General features: G+C 34.9%; 1 protein-coding gene across 1 annotated transcript in view; it reads left to right on the top strand.

Annotated features, from left to right (window-relative positions):
• The window catches only part of LOC123531601 (putative leucine-rich repeat-containing protein DDB_G0290503), a 53,101-nt gene extending 30,898 nt beyond the window's left edge, over window positions 1-22,203 (top strand). Inside the window, exons 6-12 of the mRNA XM_053518058.1 lie at window positions 1,581-1,673; window positions 2,253-4,818; window positions 12,597-12,646; window positions 13,318-13,426; window positions 16,173-16,252; window positions 17,250-17,354; window positions 19,415-22,203. Coding sequence (XP_053374033.1) covers window positions 1,581-1,673; window positions 2,253-4,818; window positions 12,597-12,646; window positions 13,318-13,426; window positions 16,173-16,252; window positions 17,250-17,354; window positions 19,415-19,525 — 3,114 coding nt within the window. The 3' untranslated portion in view covers window positions 19,526-22,203. The remainder of the gene's footprint in view (window positions 1-1,580; window positions 1,674-2,252; window positions 4,819-12,596; window positions 12,647-13,317; window positions 13,427-16,172; window positions 16,253-17,249; window positions 17,355-19,414) is intronic.
• Window positions 22,204-23,266: the final 1,063 nt, after the last annotated feature.

The following is a 23,266-nucleotide window of genomic DNA, read 5'->3' as shown; positions in this document are numbered from 1 at the left end:
AAGCCCGCTTGAGGCACAATGGCCGATCAGACAGTTCATCTGTGAAATAATTAATATAAGTTGTTGAGTTATTTCTGGGTATTTCATGGTGTAAATAGTAAATCCATGAAATTCAGTTTCAGCGAATAAGAAAAATTCCATTAATTTTATATGCACAAATTCATATACCCAAAACACAGTTGTTTTGGCCAAAACCACGAGATTATGTGTCTTGGGCAGTAAAGAATTACATAGTATATGTCAGTATGAACACATAATATGATGAAGCATTCATCTGTTTAACATAATACTGTCTTGAATGTTTGTAGGTAATTGAAGAAGTAGGTCTCTTGTTTCCAGTGAAGTTTTTATGCCCCCGAAGGGAGGCATATTAGTTTTCAACTGTCCGTCCCTTAGTTTGTTAGTTTGTCACAACATTAACTTTTTGCATGAAGGCACTTTACTCGTGAACCATTGCACCCAGGACCTTCAAACTTCACATGCTGATAGTACTTACTGAATACACGACCCCTACTGACATTGGGGTCACCAGGTCAAAGGTCAAGGCACTGCGGGGGACCATTTGTCACCATTAGTGACAGCTCTTGTTCCTTTTCATTTTCATTTGTTGACAGTTGTTATAATCGGTGTTGTTTTTGAATTTTTTTCACAAAGGTTAAATTTTTTTTATGCATTAACTTTTCATGTTTGTTATCAAACATTAATATGTTACGTTGGTATTATTATTTTTTGTTTGTTTACAAAAGTTTTTAGTATTCTGATTGTATTTAGAGTGTTTGTTGACAGGAGTTATATCCTTTATTTGTTTTATCTTCAACAGTAATTATATTGGGACTTGATAGTATTATCTTTGAATGTTGGTTGACAAAAGTTAAAGCAAATATTAGATTGTTTGAGTCTTTGAGTGTGCATTTAGATGAGACATTTCATTAGTATTACCTCTAAATGTTTTAAAAAGAAAGTGCTACTTGTTATAATGGATGGTTTGATACTCCCAATGGATGTATAATGTGGCATGGCTGGTCATTAGTATATCAAGTTTCGTCAGGGCTTTGAATACTTCATGTGAGGAAGCCAGCCAGCTGGTTTACAGGTCGATGGTTCTACCAAGTGCCTGCCCGTGATGAAATAATGCACGGAGGGACACCTGGGGTCTTCCTCCACCATCAAAGCTTGAATGTTGCCGTATGATCTATAATTGAGCCGTGCCATGAGAAAACCAACATAGTGGGTTTGCGACCAGCATGGATCCAGACCAGCCTGCGCATCCGCGCAGTCTGGTCAGACTCCATGCTGTTTGCTTTTAAAGCCTACTGGAATTGGAGAAACTGTTAGCGAACAGCATGGATCCTGACCAGACTGCGCGGATGCGCAGGCTGGTCTGGATCCTTGCTGGTCGCAAACCCACTATGTTGGTTTTCTCATGGCACGCCTCAATTGTGTTTTATGTGACGTTAAACCCAACAAAAACAAAAAACAAAATATAGTTTCGTCATTAATGTTTAGTTGTTAGACATGTAGGCTTGGGTAAATAATAATTAGGAGAAATAATCTGGATGTTTTTCTTATTTTCTTTTCAGGACTATGATCTTTTAAAAAGAGATTTTGAAAATTTAAAATTAGAATGTGATGGTATAAAGCAACAAATAGAATTAAAAGATAAATTATTAAAGGTAAGTGAAATAAATGACGGTAAATCATGTCTTAGACAAAACAAAGATTTGGCACATATACAGAAAGTCATGAATAAGGAAGTTAGAAGCCAAAGTTATATAGTTTGTATTAGTTTAAAGATAAATGTAGTAATGAAGTTTTGAGGTTTTTTTCCTGTAGCAGCCTCTGCATTATAAAAAGTGTTTTATACAGTATTTTTCTGAAATAGACAGAAGCAAAAGAACTCAAATTTGATGAGAGGAAAGATGATAGGTTTTCAGACTTTTTTCGCTGTAGTGGTAAAAGTCTTTAATTGCCAGAACATTCAACTAAGTTAGGTTGCAGCTTCAGAAAAAGGTGAAATATTTGATTGAGGAAGCCATTCATCCAGCTTACAGAAGGTCAGTGGTTCTAACCAGATGATTGACTTCAGGACACCTAGCCTAAGGTCTTTCTATGATTTAGAAAGTTAGTATATGATCTAATGACTCAGCTAAACAAACAAAAAACTTCTCTAAGTATTACATTAGGAAAAAGAAAGTTATAATTTTGAGCCAACCAAGGTTGGCCATGTATCTTTTGAATATGATGTATTTCAGGAAAGTGGTTTAGTCATTGTTACAACAGATGAAGGAGAGTTTTCACTCACAAAGTGTTCCAACATGTCCGACGTGCCTATACCAGAACTTGGTACTTCAATAATTTCAGAAGAAGCTGCTGATTTGCTAAAAAAAGCAGGGGAAGGAACATTAGGTAAATCTAAAGAGAAAGTTACTTCCCTTGATTCCCAAAAGGAGGTTTCTATTTCAGTTGTAGATAATGAGGTAAAAGGTGATAGTAACTCAGATTTAGCTGAAAATGAAGATATTATTAAGGCAGAAAGTAAGAGTTCTGAAGATTCAGATCTTCCTGCTATGGACAGCGTTATTGCAGAAGAAAAGGCTACAGATAATATTGAAATAGAAGATGAAAATAATAATGATGCAGAAAACAATGAAATTAACATTAACAGTAAAAAAGATGTAGTTCAAGAAGACAAAAATGAAAATGCAAGACAAGAAGGTAATCCTGAACTAGTTATAGGAACAGGTAAGGAAAGACAGAGTGAGGAAGATAAATCTGGTTCTGAGGATGATGAGAATGAGGTGTTTTTTGAGAGTCAAAGTGAAGTCTGTCATGAAGAAAGAGAAAATTTGAGTGGTTTGAATGAAAAGAGAGAAGAGAATGAGATTGCGTATCTAGAGAAACAGGAAGGAGTTGACATAAAGGTTGAAAGTAAGGAAACATCAGAAAAAATGACTGAAGATAAAGTGAATGAGGATGAGACCGAGTCTGAGATTGCTGAAAATGTGTCAGGTGCTAGCAATGTTAACATTGGTGGAGTAATGAATGTTCAAAATAAGGGTCTGGAATCTGAGAGCTTGGTGGTAAGGCCAAAGTTGGGGAGTTCAAGCGGAGTGAGAAAAATATTATATAGTGAGAGTGTTATTAGTCTTGAGAGTGATGTGACATACCATAGTGAATCCGAGGATAATGATTTATTTGTAGAAGATGAAAAAGAAAAGCTAGATGATAGTTCAGGTGATAGGAATCTTCATAAAATAGTTGTGGATGAAAAGGTATTGATGAGAGATGAAACTGATAATGATTCAAGACCAAATGTGTCATTTAACAGAGGTTCAGAAGGTGAAGAGTCTTCAAAGGTAGCTGTTGAGAGTAATGTAGAATGTAGAGTAGAAAATGACGAAGTGTCTGTTACTCGTGCTAGTGTAGAAAATGATAATGGTTCTGTTTTGGTCAATGATGCTGATAGTGATGTTGTACCTAACATAAATGAAACTAAATCATTAGAGAAGGAAAATGTAGTGGTGAAAGGAGATGTTGGAAGTGATATCCCTGAAGAAGTTTGCACCTCTCTCACACATAATGATGAGGTGTTTATGTCACTACCTCTTGACAAAATGGGTTATGATCAAGATATGATTCAGTTTGCTAAAGGTTATGTTACTGATATTGTTCTGAAGTCAGTTGACTTGTATAACAAGCAGATAAAAGATGAGAAAATCATGGTCAGACAACAGTCATACACGTCTAAAAATATTGATATTTCTATTCCTAAAAGACATTATTCAGAGGAATTGGTTGATACTGCAACAAATGTTATTCCTAAGAAATTGTCTAGTGGTTCTGTAGAAATTCTAAGTCCAGTAGTCCACATGCCTTCAGAAGATAAAGGTGACTTGAAATTTTTTACTTATAAATTAGATACAGATGCTGATGTTGTTTTAACCTCCATAGAGGAAGAGCAAAACCCTCTTGAAGGTATGGTTACTATGGATTCTTTGCAGTCTCCAGTATCAGGTTTTGGTGTTTGTTATTCTGGTGTAGAAGGTCACTCTGATGTAGATTCTGATGATTCAAGCAATGATGGTGCTGAGGAAATAGGGGATGAAACAGGTTCCCCTGGACTTGTAGATTTTATTTCAATGCCTGTAGCTGTTGATGATAAGGTAGACAAAGAGACCAAAGAACTTGGAGTATCTGAGGTAGAAAATAAAGACATTGTATCATGCAATATTGTAGATGACAAAGAAGTGAAAAATGAAGTAGATTCTGAAATAAGTAATGTTCCTGTTGAGAAATCTGGCAAAATTTTAGATACCAGTTTAGAAAACCTAAACACAGATAAAGCAGAAAGTGAAAATGCTTGTGATATGCAAGATAAGGATGCAAATAAGGTAAATGAAGAGTTAGTTGAAAATGCAACTTTTGATGGTGTTAAAGAGGAAATTGATCTTAAGGGGGATAGGGAGAAATCAAGCATTGATAATGAACAGCTTGAACCTGATAATGATAGTGAAAAGAAAGATGAGGTTGGCACAGGAAGTGATCCTAATGTGGAAGAAGAGACAAAAGCAAAGGTAGGTGAAGGAAAAGATGTTGAACATGTGGAGGGTGCCACAGGGGTTGAATTCAATGAAAATTCTGAGGGAAACAAAAGTGAGAATGTAAAGTCTGATTCCTTAGAGAATGTTACTGAACCAGGTTCAAGGTTATCGGGAGAAATATCTCCTAATGGAGAAAGTGGGCAGAGTGTTGATTCAGGCAGTATGAACAGGAAAAAGTCAAAGAAAAAGGGGTCAAAGAAAAATTCAAAAGAAGAATGTCTTATCAGTTGAACGTGAACGCAAGAGGCTAACATGTCTTGATATGCTTTGAACTACAGCCCTTTAATATTTTATATTTATAGCCAGTATTGCAGTGCATTGGGGATAAACATTAACTTTATTCAACTTGAAGATAAAGCTTTCATGCCAAAGGTGCTTAGAATGAAATAACGCCATGCCTGTTTTTACCCTAGAAATATAAACTCTGAGCATGCCTTTCCCCTTGGTTCACGGGTATACCTACATAAACATCTCTAATACATTTAGAGTTAATAACAGGACTTGCAGACCAATGCTGGTTGTTAGATAGAAGCAAAATTGATTTCTCAGGATTTTTGCTAGATGAATTGTTTACTTTGGACATAGCAATTTCGTAGTTTTCGGCACAAAGTAATAGGACCAACATTTTAGGATTTTTAGGGGTTCAGCTGGTTAGCAATGAATTTTATGAGTGAGAATCCTTGAAATACATTCCAGATTGATATTCATTTCATAATGCTGTAGATCTTGGTTTTGTTTTAGTTATTTCTTTATTTAGCATGTATAGAAAGTTGTAGTTTCTTTATATCAAGCTATATTTAGACAGTAGGGCGGCAGGGTTGTTTGATAATTTCCTTTCGTCTCCTAAGCATAGCTGCATTGTTTATTTTGTGTGGGTGCTTAGCCATTGGGGAGAGTGTGTCGGAGAATAAGGAATCAAAATGCTGACAATGGTCAGTTATTCTTGAAAACTAGAAAATATACATATTTATTTTTATCTTGACGAAATTTTCAGAATGGCTGTATACTTGGGTGTTACAGAATATGATGTTTTTCATTTTGCACTGCTGTTTAATGGTATTTGGGACTTTTTTTTGAAAATGGAAGTAAATATATATACATGAAGATTTTTTCAAATTAACAGTACATTAGTTGCTGAAGAACTTTAGTGTAGGAGTGCAATATTTATCAAGTTATCTTGCCAGTTTAAAACCAGTTTGATAATGGATAATTAAGCTGAGTAGATGCGAAAGGAGTGAAAGCAGTTCTGATGTTTGGGAGTATCAAATTAGTTTTGTGACTGTACAAATTTAGTGTTAACACAAAAACTTACTGAAAATTGTCCTTGGACATAGAAACTGTGGAGAAACCATCAGAGAACGGTGTACTTTAATTTAGCTTATGTATGCTTTGAAAAAAAACAAAAAACTTTTGATATAAAACAGTTATCAAAAGATTGATTTTCTATGATTACATTCTTTGAAAATAGATGTGTTTTATATTCATGAAACATGTAAGACAGCAAAATATCAGTATTGGTGCTGATCCAGTGGTCTTTGTTTATGAGTAATTAAGACAGCAAAATGACTATTCCTGCTGATTCAGTAGCTTCATATGTTCAGAAGCATTATGTTTGAAAAAGGAAACAGCAGTTGGGAAAAATTTGCAAACTTAAAACTTAGTTTAGTTTATCACCTGGGTTCAGGATTGTAGACCAGTCTGAAAATGCAGCCATGCCATTGGTCAATTTCAAATTTGTGCTCTGGAACAACCAATCAGATGCTTATGTTTTGAGACTGGTATCCAAAGTTGAGTTTTATCACCTTGTGCCCTGAACCTTTTTGAATGCTGACCCAGATATTTTTTTCTAAACACAGTGCCTGGTATGTGGCAATTACTGGTTAATTTGAAAGACAAATGTCAGGATATTTCTTAATAAGAGGATTTTATTAGTTATATTGAACAGTTATCAAGCCAGAGAGAGTTTTGTCATTTGTGTTAATTTTAGATGTAGTAAACAGTTTCTTTCCACTTACGTAAATGTTTACCCAGCTAACATGTCATGTGATCAAAAATTTCATATGTTGGCTACCAAGCAGCTTATGCTTTTTAACAGTACATAAGCTCCTTTATCCTTTTATTTCTTTGTCCATCTCTGATAGGGACTACAGTTCCCACCATATGACACGTCTTTCATTTGAGCAGCCCTTTATCAATTTAACCTTTACTAAAGTTCTGAAATGGACTGGTCCATCATTCTGTTTTGGCAGTACCATTTATTTTTGGGTGAAAATAGGAGGTCTGCTGAAAACAATTTTAAAAAACTTTCATGGGTTGCATAAGGAATTTCAAATGAAATAAGCCGCGCCATGAGAAAACCAGCATAGTGGCTTTGCGACCAGCATGGATCCAGACCAGCCTGCCCATCCGCATAGTATGGTCAGGATCCATGCTGTTTGCTAATGGTTTCTCTAATTGCAATAGGCTTCGAAAGTGAACAGTGTGGATTCTGATCACGCAGGCTGGTCTGGATCCATGCTGGTCGCAAATGCACTATGTTGGTTCTCTCATGGTGCAGCTCAAATAAGTGGAAAGGAACTAGAAGTATTATTGAATGTTGTGTTAACAATTGAATGCTGAATATTGTTGATTGTTTTAGAGTTAAACATGCATGTTATTTAGATTTTTTGTATGTATACACATTGTAACTAATAGGTATCACTTGCATATCAAACATGGAACAAAAAGAATATTTCCAGTTCAGAGTACACGAGTATTGATATTTAAGTCAAACATGTTTCTAAGAGTTAATTTGGTAAGGTGCTGTTTTTAGCTTAGTGAGAGCTATTTTACTTACTTTGGCATCTGCATAACACTTCGGTTAAAGATTTGCGAGGAAGTTTGTATCTTAGTGACCATTGCATGTATTGGATTGAAACTTCGTACAAGGCTTTCTACTGAAATAACCAAGTTGGTTAACTCCTGGTTGAATTTATTACAAATTCTAGCCGTTCTTCAACTTGGAAAATTCTGTTTAAGTTCTATGATTTAAACCACAAAATGCATGCCAGTCATTAGCTGTACAAAGTAAGATAACTTTTGGTTAGATTTCATGTAAAGTATGGCATTTTTCAACAAAGGAAAGCCATTTTAAGTTTTGTGTGCCACTTTCAAGCAGTATCTATGTAATGAATTTAACTTCACAGAAGATATCCTTCTCATCAAATCTTCTTATAAGTCTTCGCACATACTCAAGTTAAGAGAATTCTTGGTTAAAATTAATCAAAATCATGGCCCTTATTTACCTTAAAGTTTTGAATTTAAGTTGTTATCATTGCCAAATAAAATATCGTTTGTTATAAATTGTTACGAGATAATTCAGGTACATAAGTCTTGCCAAGTTATGGTCTTCGTTTTACTTAGAAGTTTTGTTGTCGAGTAGTCGAGCGTTCTGTCTTACTGATGGACAACTCCTGTTATTTAAATTGTAATGTCAACAGATATGCTACCATAGAGATATTCTAAATTCATTATATTGATATTCTTTGTTATTTCTGTGGGAGGGGTGGGGGATGGGGAAGAGAATAACACTTAAAGAACACATTTCTGATTGTGCCATTTTTTTATATCAAATCTTTATTTTCATCATTTGTTTTTAAATTTTTATGTGCTTATTTGTTAAATTTGCAATATTTATGAATATTATTTTATTTTGTTACATTTGTGTGTAATCAGTAAGAAATATAAATAAATGAATTTTAAAGGAACAGCATATTTGTCTTTACACAAATGACTTGAATACTAAATGACTTACTAGACACAAAAGGTAGTGATTAGGAACCGAAAAAAAAAAATCAAGGTTTATAAACTGGGAGTAAGAGCTAAAATCAATTTGGAATTATACGCAGAAATTAGAGATAACAGTTGCTTACTTTCACGACTTTTGCAATAACTGGTCTTAACTATTTTTAACTCAAATTGAAATGTCAAAAAACATATTTGAGCCGTGCCATGAGAAAACCAACATAGTGGGTATGCGACCAGCATGGATCCAGACCAGCCTGCGCATCCGCGCAGTCTGGTCAGGCTCCATGCTGTTCGCTTTTAAAGCCTATTGGAATTGGAGAAACTGTTAGCGAACAGCATGGATCCTGACCAGACTGTGCTGATGCGCAGGCTGGTCTGGATCCATGCTGGTCGCAAACCCACTATGTTGGTTTTCTCATGGCACGGCTCATATTTATTTTATTTATCCGATTTATCACTTTTCAATAGACTTGCCTGAAACGTTCATATTGGTTTATTAAAAACATTTCTGCCAGTAATAATGGTCACAAAGTCCTTTCCTAAAAAGTTGAAATTACCAAGAAATTCACATTGATACCTTTAAATTATATGTTGTTTTTTTTTCTTTTATTGACATGGTTTTGTTTTATAGAAACGGAAATTATTTTGAGTTTTTGAGAATTGTTTTAGTTTCCGTGTAGTTAGGTAGAAACTGGACGGTGTTTACTTTGTGTGAAGTTTTATACGTAAGTTAACATTTCTTATTTGAATCTGTAGACCTTGTTTTTATGGCTTACTTCTCTTAAAAAATTTATATTGAAGAGAAACAGTGGTTTTGTTTTTCTTTCAAATGTAATTTTCGAGTCAGTTTTCCTTCAGACTTTAGAGAAATTAACTCTAAAAACAAATACTTAGTTGTAAAATTTTATATACTGATTTTATTTGTCACAGTCTGATAATGTGTTAGAAAACTATTTGTTTCTCTTAAATTCCTAAATATTACCCTATCTCTCTGGCTTGATTAACAATGGGCATGTATTTATCAATATTTAGCGAGCATTTGAGGTGTTTTTATTTATGTTTTTCTAGGACACAAAATTGTTGTCCAAAATCTTGAGTGCATGCACTCGCGTGAAGAAAAAGATAACCCTACATGCATTTCAGTTAAGTAGGATTAATGTGTCAAATTGTTAAGTTATGTTAAATAATGATATTGTGAATGCTTTTTAGTGTTGCATATAATTTTGTGATTGATTATTGATGAATGTGATTGATTGATTGATTGAATGATGAATATTGATGAATACACCTATGTTGCTGTGGGTGCTTATTATCTGTATGCATGCAGGCAATATCTGTGTACTTTCAGCCATACTCTTTATTTTAATCTAGAATACTGGTGAATCACTTTAGCTTACTGGAAAATCACATAAGCTTTCCAGAGAATCACTGTAGATTACCGGAGGGTCACTGTAGATTACCAGAGGATCACTATTGATCAAGAAATGTGATAGTTGTTTTTTTTTTCGGGAATAGTGTAACTAACAGAGTAGTTGTTCATTTTGTATTTACATCACATAGCAGAAAGTGTATCATGGTGTTAAAATAACTATACCAAATTCTAAGTTTCTCTCCATTAGTGAAAGTGATTGAAGGGTTTATGGAGACATTTGTGAAATTGGCTGTAAGGTTTATGGAGACATTCATGAAATTTACCACAGGGTTTATGGAGACATTCGTGAAATTTAGCTCAGGGTTTATGGAGACATTCCTGAAATTGACCGTAGGGTTTATGGAGACATTCATAATATTTATCACAGGCTTTATGGAGACATTCATGAAATTTACCACAGGGTATATGGAGACATTCGTGAAATTGACCATAGGGTTTATGGAGACATTCATGAAATTTACTTTACAACCAGTATAGATGATGATCAGCCTGCATATCCATGCAGTCTGATCAAGATCTGCACTGTTCGCCATTCAGTTAGTATCTTTTAAGTAGTACCCCTTTTAACAGTTAATGGAACTGTCCAAATTGAAAGATGGACAAGTTCATTATAGAAATTTAGCAGGGTAAGGGTTAATAACAAATATTAGGCACCTCCATGTCCCAGTGGATCACTTGCCCACTTCCATTTGAGAGAGCCATCGAGTTGACTTGACTTTTGGATGGTCAGTGGCACTTTACCTGATATTATGCTCGTAAGGGTACTTGAGGTTTTTCACCACCGTTAAGAACTGGAAAGTTACCATATGACATGTAGTATTGTTGGTTTGATGTTGAACTCGGTGAAAATAGACTTAGCCTTTAGCCTGCTGGCGGCAAGTGAATCTGCCTTTGCGAACAGTGCAGACCAAGATCAGCCTGCATAGCTATTCAGACAGTAAATTTTCAGTGAAAACCCCTTTCAGTAATAAATGGTATTGCCCTAATTGAATGATGGGCCAGTCCATTTTAGAAATTTAGCAGTGTAAGGGTTGATAACAAATACCTGCCTACAAAAGCTGACCAAGCTGTTTCCAGGGTTGTAAAATTAAGTTTGGAGACAAGTTTGAAAATGCTGTCTTGCCACTGGTCAGTTTTAATAGAGTTCAAAGTCAACCAGTCCGGTCCTTTAACTTTGAGACAAGTCTTTTGGCTCCGTTTTGGACACTAGCCTTAAATCCAGAATTAAATATATCAGTCTTGTCAGTGGTTTGGTTGTAAATAGGTTGGTTGTAAATCCTTTCCTTTTTATAGCCTCATAGGCATTTGAACTGCTTACTACTTTTTGTAGAAGAGCTTTTAAAATACTTGTTAAAAGGTTACTGGAAGCATACGTATTGAATTTTAAAAATTGTGAATTGCACAGTTGTTCTGTTCTTCGGTTGATTTGGAAACATAACTCAGCCTTATTTCATATCTTTTAGGAAGCTTATTTTAGAATAGTTTTGTTTCTCCCTGTAGTGGGAGACATTATTAGTCTGGTCATTACTGTCTGTATATCTGTCTGTCTGCTGTATTTGAGGCTTTCTCCATTTATGATGCTTAGATTTTAAGGCAATGTACCAAACTTAATTACAGGACCTTTGCTGTTAACTAGTATGTGATTTTTATCTGTATGGCTGACCTTTAGAAATATGACTTTTTGTGTAGTTGTGGCCAAATCATGCAATATCATTGTTCTGTTTCTAGAAATATCATTGAATGCTCCTGTGTATAGAAAGATGTTGTGGGAGAAATGTGCTTTTGCTAGAATTAGTGCCTGCTTGTTTGTTATATTTCCTAATCTCTATTGTCAAATGAATCCTGTGAACTTTTTATCATTACTTACATATGTTATTAGAATTCTCATTAACAACTTAGTATATTATATTAGGGGTTGAGGATTTTGTATTTTGTTGTGATTGTTTGAATTGCTTATCTTTAACTGAAAATGCAGGGCCCCGTACTTAGTAGTCTTGCAAGACACATGTTTTAACTAAAGTCTTTACATTAGACAGAATTTTGCTGAATGTTTGAAAGTGAAAATATTAGTAGTTATCCATAGAAGCAGAAAGAAAAAACTGAAATGATTTGAACTTTCTTACTTTTTGAATTTGATAAATACTTGTTGCTTATTATTTAGCATGAGTGCTTGCATGGGGGTTTTTATTCTAGACTTTTTATGCTAAACTCTGTTAAAGTCTATTTCTAAGACCTAAATACTGAATTGGTGTGTAAATGCTCGTAACACTTGTAGCATAAGCATGTTTGGGGATTTACAAACAATGGTTGAAACCTAAATGATGTATTCTAAAGAAAAATGCTTAAAGTATACCAACTTTTTTTAAAAATGTCATGTCTTGAGTCTTGGTATTATGTTTTGATAACAGTAACTCTCCGAGAGCAGAGGTTTGCTTGCCTTTTTACCCCCAAGAAATACTGATTAAACTGTATGTCAGTCCTTAAGACTATAGTTTCAGAGTTCTAAGGCATAAAGTAAATAAATAATTGCTCTAAAAAAGTGTCAGGCTGTGTGCCATAGAAAGTTTTATGATTTGCACAGTATTAGACACAAGTTTAGAGTTCTGTAAAGATATCTAATGAACTTCATGTATTTAGTTTCGTTTTTAAGCAAAATAAATTTGCAGTATTTGTTTCTGAGGAAAGCAAATTTGAAGTACCGGTATAAAAAGTCATTTGAAACCTTTGTCTGTGAAATGTTATTGAAAATGCTGATATTTTAAACTTTTTTGTTTCAGATGATAAGCTGAGGAAAATTTTAGCTGACCAAAAAAGTTTACAAGAAGAGGTATTGTTTATTAATAAGTAGAATTTGAAATTAATGTTGCCATTAAGGTAGTGTACTGGTATTGATACTTCGCAATTTCATGTAATTACATTTTGTTTAGTAATTTGGCATACTTCAGACATAAATTTTGCTAAACGAGCACTTGGTTTTCCATAAAAAAAAACAACATATAATGCCAAAATTGCATATGGAGAACTTATAATTTGCAATGTGTAATTTGCATATAGTCATAACAGCTCATTAAAGGAAAGGTTTGGCCTGAAATTTAACATTTTTATGACGGACCATTTCAAATAATATACAAAATTATATTTTTAGCATAGGAAAAGTTGTATTGTATCATTCCCATCATAATTTGAGCCGTGCCATGGGAAAACCAACATAGTGGGTATGCGACCAGCATGGATCCAGACCAGCCTGCGCATCCGTGCAGTCTGGTCAGGATCCATGCTGTTCGCTAACAGTTTCTCCAATTCCAATAGGCTTTAAAAGCGAACAGCATGGAGCCTGACCAGACTGCGCGGATGCGCAGGCTGGTCTGGATCCATGCTGGTCGCATACCCACTATGTTGGTTTTCTCATGGCACGGCTCATTTGTCAACCATTATAAAAGCTGTCTGCCACTGTAATATAAATATTATAAATATTTGTTGGTTTTTTTTTGCCTCTAGATCAATAGGTTAACAGATAAATTAGACGATGAAAGATCGAAAAAGGATTCCAGTGCACCTAAGAGCAACCCATCGAATGGGCCTGAATTACAGTTATATGAAGTTCAAAGTAAGTTAGAATGAACAACCCGTCAGAGACTGATTAATGATTATTCTATTTTAGTTTTATTCAAGCTATTCAGTTGAAACTCAAGCTCGCCTATTTCAAAATTCCTGCTGTTTTGCAAACATAAGTCCTGTCCAGAAAACATGTGCACAAAATAAAATTTTAAGTCATGTTGCTGTTATCTCAAAGTAAAATGCTCGATCCCTTGGAATTAGAGATAATGAGTTTCAACTGTATATTGGCACAAACACTAAAAACAGTTGGAACTGTTTATGATATGGTTATACTGTAACATTGCAGACTTTTTAGCTCACCTGAGCACAAAGTGCTCAAGGTGAGCTTTTGTGATCGCCCTGCGTCCGTCCGTCCGTTCGTCGTCAACAATTTGACTGTTAACACTCTAGAGGTCACAATTTTGACTTTATCTTAATGAAACTTGGTCAGAATGTTGCCCTCAATGAAATCTTGGACGAGTTCGATATTGGGTCATCTGGGGTCAAAAACTAGGTCACCAGGTCAAATCAAAGGAAAAGCTTGTTAACACTCTAGAGGTCACAATTTTGGCCAAATCTTAATGAAACTTGGTCAGAATGTTACCCTCAATTAAATCTTGGAGGAGTTCGATATTGGGTCATCTGGGGTCAAAAACTAGGTCACCAGGTCAAATCAAAGGAAAAGCTTGTTAACACTCTAGAGGTCACAATTTTGGCCCAATCTTAATGAAACTTGGTCAGAATGTTACCCTCAATAAAATCTTGGACGAGTTGATATTGGGTCATCTGGGGTCAAAAACTCGGTCACCAGGTCAGATCAAAGGAAAAGCTTGTTAACACTCTAGAGGTCACAGTTTTGGCCAAATCTTAATGAAACTTGGTCAGAATGTTACACTCAATGAAATCTTGGACGAGTTTGATACTGGGTCATCTGGGGTCAAAAACTAGGTCAGCAGGTCAAATAAAAAAGGAAAAGTTTGTTAACACTGTAGAGGTCACATTTATGACTATATCTTCATGAAACTTGGTCAGAATGTTAATCTTGATGATCTCAAGGTCCAATTAGATTCTGGGTCATGTAGGATCAAAAACTAGGTCTCCAGGTCAAATCAAAGGTAAAGCTAGTAAACACTAGAAGCCACATTTATGACCATATCTTAATGAAACTTGGTCAGAATGTTAATCTTGATGATCCATAGGTCAAGTTCAGATCTGGATCAGGTGGGGTCAAAAACTAGGTCACCAGGTCAAGTCAAAGGAAAAGCTTGTTAACACTCTAGAGATCACAATTTTGGCCCAATCTTAATGAAACTTGGTCAGAATGTTACCCTTAATAAAATCTTGGACGAATTCGATATTGGGTTATCTGGGATCAAAAACTAGGTCACTAGGTCAAATCAAAGGAAAAGCTTGTTAACACTGTAGTGGCCACATTTATGACCATATCTTAATGAAACTTGGTCAGAATGTGAATCTTGATAATCTATAGGTCAAGTTCAAATGTGGGTCAGGTGGGGTCAAAAACTAGGTCACTAGGTCAAATCAAAGGAAAAGCTTGTTAACACTTAAGAGACTACATTTATGACCATATCTTAATGAAACTTGGTCAGAATGTTGATCTTGATGATCTTTAGGTCAGTAGGTCAGGTGAGCGATATAGGGCCTTCATGGCCCTCTTGTTTTGAAGAATATTAATGGGTGGCTGGTTAAGGTTACTGTATTTGAATCAGTTGCCCATAACCTTATGGGTTGAAGTCTTCAGGTCCTCTCTTTAGCAGGCTTGTAGAAGGCTAATGGTTCTTCACGGATGTCTGCTTGTTCCTGAAAAATACCTATAGTGTGTGATCCTCTATAAGAAGCTGAAAAATTAGCGTATAACCTTGATTGGTTTGATATGACTTTAAACCCAGCAAATCAAAGCAGCTACCTTGAGTTTATTTAAAGTGGTTTTGTTTGGGCTGATGAAAGCGGAAAAAAAGTCGGCTATTTATCCTCATGGTCAGAGCTTCATAGATATGGTTTCTGACAGTGCATATTCAATATCTTGTCATGAACATATGGCACAGGTCCAGATGATTCAATAGTCCAAGCTTTTCACAGCGATTACCTTTCTTTGCAATAATTATAACCGCTGCATTTACAAGATACCACATGACGATGAGAAAGTCACATGACACTGCCAAATAGTGGAGACACCAAAGTAACAAACTCCGGCAGCCTGTTTCATTTGTCAAACATCCAGTAGATATTTTTGACAAAAATTTGAACAATTATGTGTGAGAATATTACCATCTAGATGCGAATAATGCACTTTAAAAAAAAAGAAGACCAAATCTGGTTAAACAACTTGTGAATGCAGTGATTAAATGTACTATATCACAATAAAACTTGTATATTATTATTTAGAAATGATTTATGTTTCAAATGGTATAATTCTTAATAAAATCTGTGGAAAAAAAATAAGAATGGTTAATAATTAGTTGAAAATCAATGTGTGGTAATTATCTATTAATTTTAATACCTCGGCTTGGGGCCATTAATAAGGACCATGGTTTGTTTTTACATCCAGTTGCCACAGGCTTATAATGCAAGTGATATTATCCATTACTTGAATATTAATCTGCACACCATGTTCTAATAGACACTCACATTTTGCAAATTCTTTTAACCACAAAGTGGGGCTAGACTTGAAATATCTTAATAAACTTGTGCAAAAATTACCCAATTTTCATTTTTATATCTACCTTATTTTTCAGGAGAAGCCAGTAAACAGATACATGAATATAAACTAAAATTACAAAAAGCCGAGCAAGAAATAACCAATTTGGATGGCACTGTGAGTATGAGGCTTGGAAAGTTTGTGATTAATTTGTACAAATAAAAATCAAGCAGGACTGTGCTACTACAGTACTAATTTATGTTGTTTTGTTTAAATCAGAATTCTTTCAAATTTTCCTGCTACAGGGATACTTTCAAGATATAGAAAATGATTTATTTATTCTTATTTTACTCCTTTAATTTAAGGGAAGTGGAAGTGATTATTTTGAGAAATTAAATGTTTTTGTGGTAGTTGCTGTGTGATTTTGTGTGAAGTTATGAAAAGTCTCCAAATTATTAATCTTACCATTAAACTCTGAATGTCCTATCTTGTTTTTTTTTCCATGGTAAAAATGAGTAAAATCAAAAGAAAAAACATGCAAAATGACATTTTACAGTAATTTCAGGGGTTGTTCTTGCCCATCTTATATTGGTCAGATTAGCAAAAGCCTAACAATTTCGCACTCACATTGTCAGATTAAGAAAAAATCTATTAGGCTGTTTTAACTAGGTTTGTCAATAAAATGTGAGAAATATTGTTTCTGCAATGAAATGAAGGAATTTAATTTTATCTGTATATCCCTATAAAGGAAAAATCTGACTACCCACAGATAGAATTTAAACTCTGATAGATAGAGTCAGATCTAAAGTAAATATTTGATCTAAAGTAAATATTTGTCACTCGATCAAAATTTATGAAAAACTGAATTATTTATAATGAATATTCACCCTAATTTAGAATATAAAATTGCAGTGAAATCATTTAATGCCATGGGTATGAAATTCTATGCTTTAAACCCAGATGACTTTTTTATTGGGGCATTTATTTGTGAATTTGAGATTTAAAAGATTGAATGAATATTAATTTTAGTTGTTTTGGTGGATTTAATTTCAAGATATTAATTTCCTAGCCACGAAATACACGAAAATTACTTCTCCACATGTATAAATGCATAAATGCTGTCACAGTGAAATATTTGACTTGCCTTCATTTTGTTGAAAATGTTTGATTACAGGTAAATAGGTTAGAGACACAAGTCAAACGTTTCAAATACGATGCTGAGGAAGCAGAAAAATTAGAAGAGGAATTAAAATCCGATCGACGACGGTTACAACGAGAGGTAAATTTTCTTTCATAGTTGTTTAATTATGTCTCCGCCACACCCCCCTCTCTGGGGGGAGACATATTGTTTTTGCCCTGTCTAGAACCTTCAAACTTCATAGGGTTGTAGGGCTGCTGGAGTAGATGACCCCTATTGTTTTTGGGTCACTTCATCAATGGTCAATGTCACAGGGGCCTGAACATTGAAAACCATTTCCGATCAATAACTAGAGAACCACTTGACCCAGAATGTTGAAACTTCATAGGATGATTGGTCATGTAGAGTAGATGACCCCTATTGTTTTTGGGGTCACTCCGTTAAAGGTCAAGGTCACAGGGGCCTGAACATTGAAAACCATTTCTGATAAATAACTCGAGTACCACTTGACCCAGAATGTTGAAACTTCATAGGTTGATTGTACATGCAGAGTAGATGGCCCCTATTGATTTTAGGGTCACTCTGTTAAAGGTCAAGGTCACAGGGGCCTGAACATTGAAAACCATTTCCGGTCAGTAACTTGAGAACCACTTGACCCTGAAAGTTGAAACTTAATGGGATGATTGGTCATGCGGAGTAGATGACCCCTATCGATTTTGGGGTCACTCTGTTAAAGGTCAAGGTCACAGGAGCCTGAACATGGAAAACCATTTCCGATCAATAACTTGAGAACCTCTTGACCCAGAATGTTAAAACTTCATTGGATAATTGGACATGCAGAGTAAATGAACCCAATTAATTTTGGGGTCACTCTATTAAAGGTCAAGGTCACAGGGGTCTGAACATGGAAAACCGTTTCCGGTCAGTAACTTGAGAACCACTTGACCCAGAATGTTGAAACTTCATAGGATGATTGGTCATGCAGAGTAAATGACCCCTATTGTTTTTGGGGTCACTCCGTTAAAGGTCAAGGTCACAGGGGCCTGAACATTGATAACCATTTCCGATCAATAACTTGAGAACCTCCTGATCCAGAATGTTGAAACATAATAGATGATGCAGAGTAGATGACCCCTATCGATTGTGGGGTCACTCTGTTAAAGGTCAAGGTCACAGGAGCCTGAACATGGAAAACAATTTCCGATCAATAACATGAGAACCACTTGACCCAGAATGTTGAAACTTCATAGGATGATTGAACATGCAGAGTAGATGACCCCTATTGATTTTTGGGTCAGTCTATTAAAGGTCAAGGTCACAGGGGCCTGGTCATATAAAATCATTTCCGGAAAATAACTTGATAACCACTTGACCTAGAATGTTGAAACTTAATAGGATGATTGGACATGCAGAGTAGGTTACCACTATTTATTTTGGGGTCACTTGATCAAAGGTCAAGGTCACAGGAGCCTGAACAGTGACTTGAGAACCACTAGGCTAAGAGGTTTGAAACTTAGTGTGATGACTGGACATGCCAAGTAGATGATCCCTATTGCAGCCAACCATCAGTGACTCTTTGACTTTCGCTCCTGACCCCTATTGACTTCTTGCCTATACGACTTTGCATTGGGGGAGACATGCGCTTTTTTACAAAAGCATCTTCTAGTTTTATGTTAATTTCTTTATACCAAGTCTGTGTGTCTGTTGTTTGCTTTTCAATGAAAAGAAATTCCAGTGATAAATGTAAATATAGAAATACTTGCAATATTTGTAATCTTTTTTCTGACAATTTTCCTGAATGTACAACAGAATGTACTTTCATGAAGAGAAGCCCTGAGATTATCTCAGTCCTCGGGATTTCCAAATTCCTTTTAGGGAAATGCCTTTATTAGTATCCAATGAAGTTAAGACATTTAAAATTTCAAACTTTTATTCAAGAAATAGTTGAAGACACAATTTAAATTTGTTTTCACATTGTAGAAAAAAAATGTAGTTGGCTTTTTTTGTGTCATTTTGTTTGGACATTGTCAACACAGAGTGAGAACTGTTTTGCACTGCTAACATCTTGCTGGCAAAACAAAAGCAAAGAATATAATTGATTTCCTAAATTTCCATTGACTTAGATCTGAAAATGTTTTTGGTACTTACTGTAAAGCGGACTAAAATACCTTTATATACCATGGTACATGCTTTTATTTCAGTTGCGAGAGTGCCAAAACCAGATAGAAGAATTACAAAATCAGAATAAACATCTCACGAAAAGACTAGAAAAAATACGCCAAACAAGAAGTGCATTAGGAGTGAATACATGATTCATGCTTAATCATAATATAATCAATATAAGACATCTTCACCCATTGGTCAGTGCATTTTCTGATCAGACCTGTGATTGGCTAGCTTCATAAGCAGTGCATATTTCTGACTGGATAGAAGAAATAAGGAATCTGATTGGCCAGGATCAGTCATGTGACCAGTGCTTCTTGCTGTGATTGGACAATAGGATCATGATAGCAACTTGTAGTGTTTTCCAGTAGAACTTAGTCTGAACCCATGTTGGATGAGACCAAGGGCCTAACAGACTAAGAGATTAGGTGTGAAGGCCGATATGAGAATAAGGAATTATTGTTGTTCCATCCTTTCTGTAACAGATTTTTTCCTTTATTTTACTTTAACTACCAGACAGTACCATTCATATATTATTTTATATCATCTTTAAAAACTCTGATGATGAAAATAGCAATGTTTTATATTTCAAAGTAAGTTTTGAATTGAATATCAAAAAATGATTTTGATAGGGTATTTTCCACTATTTTGAACAACAAAAGGTTTCAAAATTATAGGTAGATGTCTTCTTAATTGTCAGACTACAACTGTTGCAGACATTTAGCTTTTAGCCTGCTGGCGGCAAGTGATTCTGCCTTTGTGACCAGTGCAGACCAAGATTAGCCTGCACATCTGTGCAGACTGATCTTGGTCTGATTTGTTTGCTATTCAGTCAGTAAATTTTCAATGAACATTCCTTCAGATAATAAATGGTACTGCCAAAATTGAACGATAGACCAGTCCATTTTAGAAATTTAGCAGGGTAAATGTTAGAATGGTATAACTAACTTCTGGATCTTGCAAAATAAAGCTGAAATTTGGGAAAAACCCCGTCTACGGATTTGATGGATCAGACAGTAGGAACTATTTTTAAGCTTTTATATGCTTGACATGTCAATTTATAAGGTATTTAAATATCTACTAAGCTTGTGAAACCCTGTGTTATTTTATTTTCTCTCGCTCTTTTGTAGACTTATGCAAGATTTTATGTTTGTATAAATGCAGATATATCCATAGTCAAATGAAATTGGACCTAGATGTATATATAGTGACAATTAAATTAAAGCTTATATTCTAAAACCGTATCATGAGAAAGATGTATATTGTGAACAAGAATATTTTATTCAAGTGTAACAGAAATATTTAAAGTATGCAAGAAAACTGTTAATAGAGATTTTGCGATTTTCATTTGTGTTCGCATATTTGTAGTAAATCCCTTTACATAGCAATAAAGACCTGCTTAGATTGTCCGATAACTAATCAGATCGTTCCCAACAGGTTTATGTACATGTTTGAAATTAAATGTTGATGGACAGGTTTGAAATTAAAACATTTACTTTTACAGGTACAGATGAATGTGTAAGGCTGTACTATGTGTATAGTTTGTAATATTTCGACAGTGTTTGAATATTGACATCTCAGATGCTTAGATGCTTACTTACACGTGCTGGAAAAATATATGGAATCGCAGTCTCTCTATTTTCATAAATTAACATGTATAACGTGTATAAAGTTTCAAAAACACTAGAATTCAATTCATATTATTATCAACACAGAATCCTGCAAACAGGAAAATTACATGTTTAAAAATTTGTAGTGCTGAAAAGTCAGTATTTTTGTGAATATGATTTTGAAAAAATTTGGATGACATTTAATTCCCATTTATGTAATGTCATTTGAAGCACAAATTTAAGTTAAGTAGGAAATAACAGGAAATCGGAAACTCCATTTTGAGTGTTACAGTGCCAGTATTGATAATGAAAAGTTATGAATTTTTGTGTATTAATTTCAGTATAAATCACTTATCATTTTGTATCCAAGATACCACAGCTGTGAGCATATTTTTACTGATATAAGTTTAACTCTTGAAGCAGCCCATTTTCCGATGCAGTGATAATTTTCAGTCAGATGCGATAATACCAAAAGCTAACTTTCACAAAAAACTTCGTTAAAGAAAAGTGTTGAATTTAGTTGGCTAAAAAATCTATGAACTTTTTGCTTGGAATTTTTTTTCTAAGATTTTCGCTGTTTTAAGACTTGATGGCGCGTGTATTCAGTTTTGATGTCTTTTTCAGCAGTAGATTAACTTTATAACCAGTGCTGTTTGCAGCTGCTTGATTTTGCCGTTCTTCCATTGGTTGCTATTTGAGCTGCACCATGGAAAAACCAACATAGTGCATTTGCGACCAGCATGGATCCAGACCAGCCTGCACATCCACACAGTCTGGTCAGGATCCATGCTGTTCACTAACAGTTTCTCTAAATGCAATAGGCTGAAAGCGAACAGCATGGATCCTGACCAGACTGTGCGGATGCGCAGGTTGACCTGGATCCATGCTGGTTGCAAATGCACTATGTTGGTTTTCTCATGGGACAGCTCATTTTTATTTTATTATGTCATGAACTACATGTATTTGCATGGATGGCAGTCATGCGTTTTTATGTTTCTACATATTCTTGCCTCTTTTAGTCCATATAATGGAAAAGTGCTCACATGTGTATAAAGTAGAATCACACTTGATGATTAGATAAATATTATTGTATGTCATGATCCCCAATGCAAATTTTGAAATGCTGTTTGTAGATGTCAATCTATTTATAGAATTGCTTACTTAGTTAACAGCTGATATTAACACTAGAAGATTTTATCAGTAAAAGTGAAAAGTGATATATTGTTCATAAACATTGTTCACAAGCATTGTAAACCTCTTTTCCCTTGCCTCTGTAAATATGCATACAAATTCAGCTATTTCAGTAAGGAAAAGTGTTCATAGAATATTCATAGAGAAATCATTGATCTTTAATGTATGTATTGAAACACTTTGCGAAAGACTGAAGAAGATTATCTTTGTCAAGCGAGGAAGCTACATGTACTATTTTTCATGTCTTTGGTATTACACTGTCGGGCTGGGGAAACGAACCCAAGACCTCCGACACTGGAAGCAGGGGCTTTACCACTTGGCTACTAAGGTGGTGTGCTATCTTAAATCCTACACTTACATTGTGTTCAGTTTAGCCCTAATTAGAACTGATTTGCAGATTCTAATAACAAGAGTCTAAAAACATATGAAATTCCTTTTTCTGTTTTTATGTAAAAATCTGGTCAGTTCTGTGAAACTCAATTTTTTCTTTTCTTTTTTTTTGCTCAAATGTATTTTAAGCAAATAACTTTCCATACATGTGATACTTAATGCGCTTTCAGATTAGAAAGGTAGAAAATAGAGTTTCTTAGTTTCAGTTTGTAAAGCACTTTTTTCTGCACATAAATTAGATTTCACAAATGAAAGTTTATGAGGTTTGCAACAGGTAGATACTTAAATGTTATAAGTTGAAGTAAATGAAGGCTTGTAGGGTACCAATTTTAGTTATGGTGATTGGATATTCTAAAGTGCCATGTATTTTAAAAACACAGTGCGCAGATCTGTTTAAGACTGTTGTAGATTTGAATCGGCAACTGCTTATTTAGCTTACAAAAAGCATATTCATTGATCGCGACTGATCAATTTTAATCATGCAACTTTAAGGGGCTTACATGCCTGCCGGTGTAAAGCAAACCTTTCCCTACCCCAGGGACAGTGGAATGGGAAAGCAAGTGTTCTCAAGGTTTATCATCCCTGATGTCCCAAGAGTTAGGAAAACAGCTGCCATTCACAGTCAGACATGTAAGACAATTTTTCCTGCCTATCACTTTAGAAATAAATGAAGATGACAGACAGGTCTGGGTATTTTAT

This window comes from Mercenaria mercenaria, chromosome 11 (genome assembly GCF_021730395.1).
Source record: "Mercenaria mercenaria strain notata chromosome 11, MADL_Memer_1, whole genome shotgun sequence".
NCBI lineage: Eukaryota > Metazoa > Mollusca > Bivalvia > Venerida > Veneridae > Mercenaria > Mercenaria mercenaria.
The sequence above is the reverse complement of the archived record's forward strand: the minus strand, read 5'-3'. Positions and strand labels throughout refer to the sequence as shown.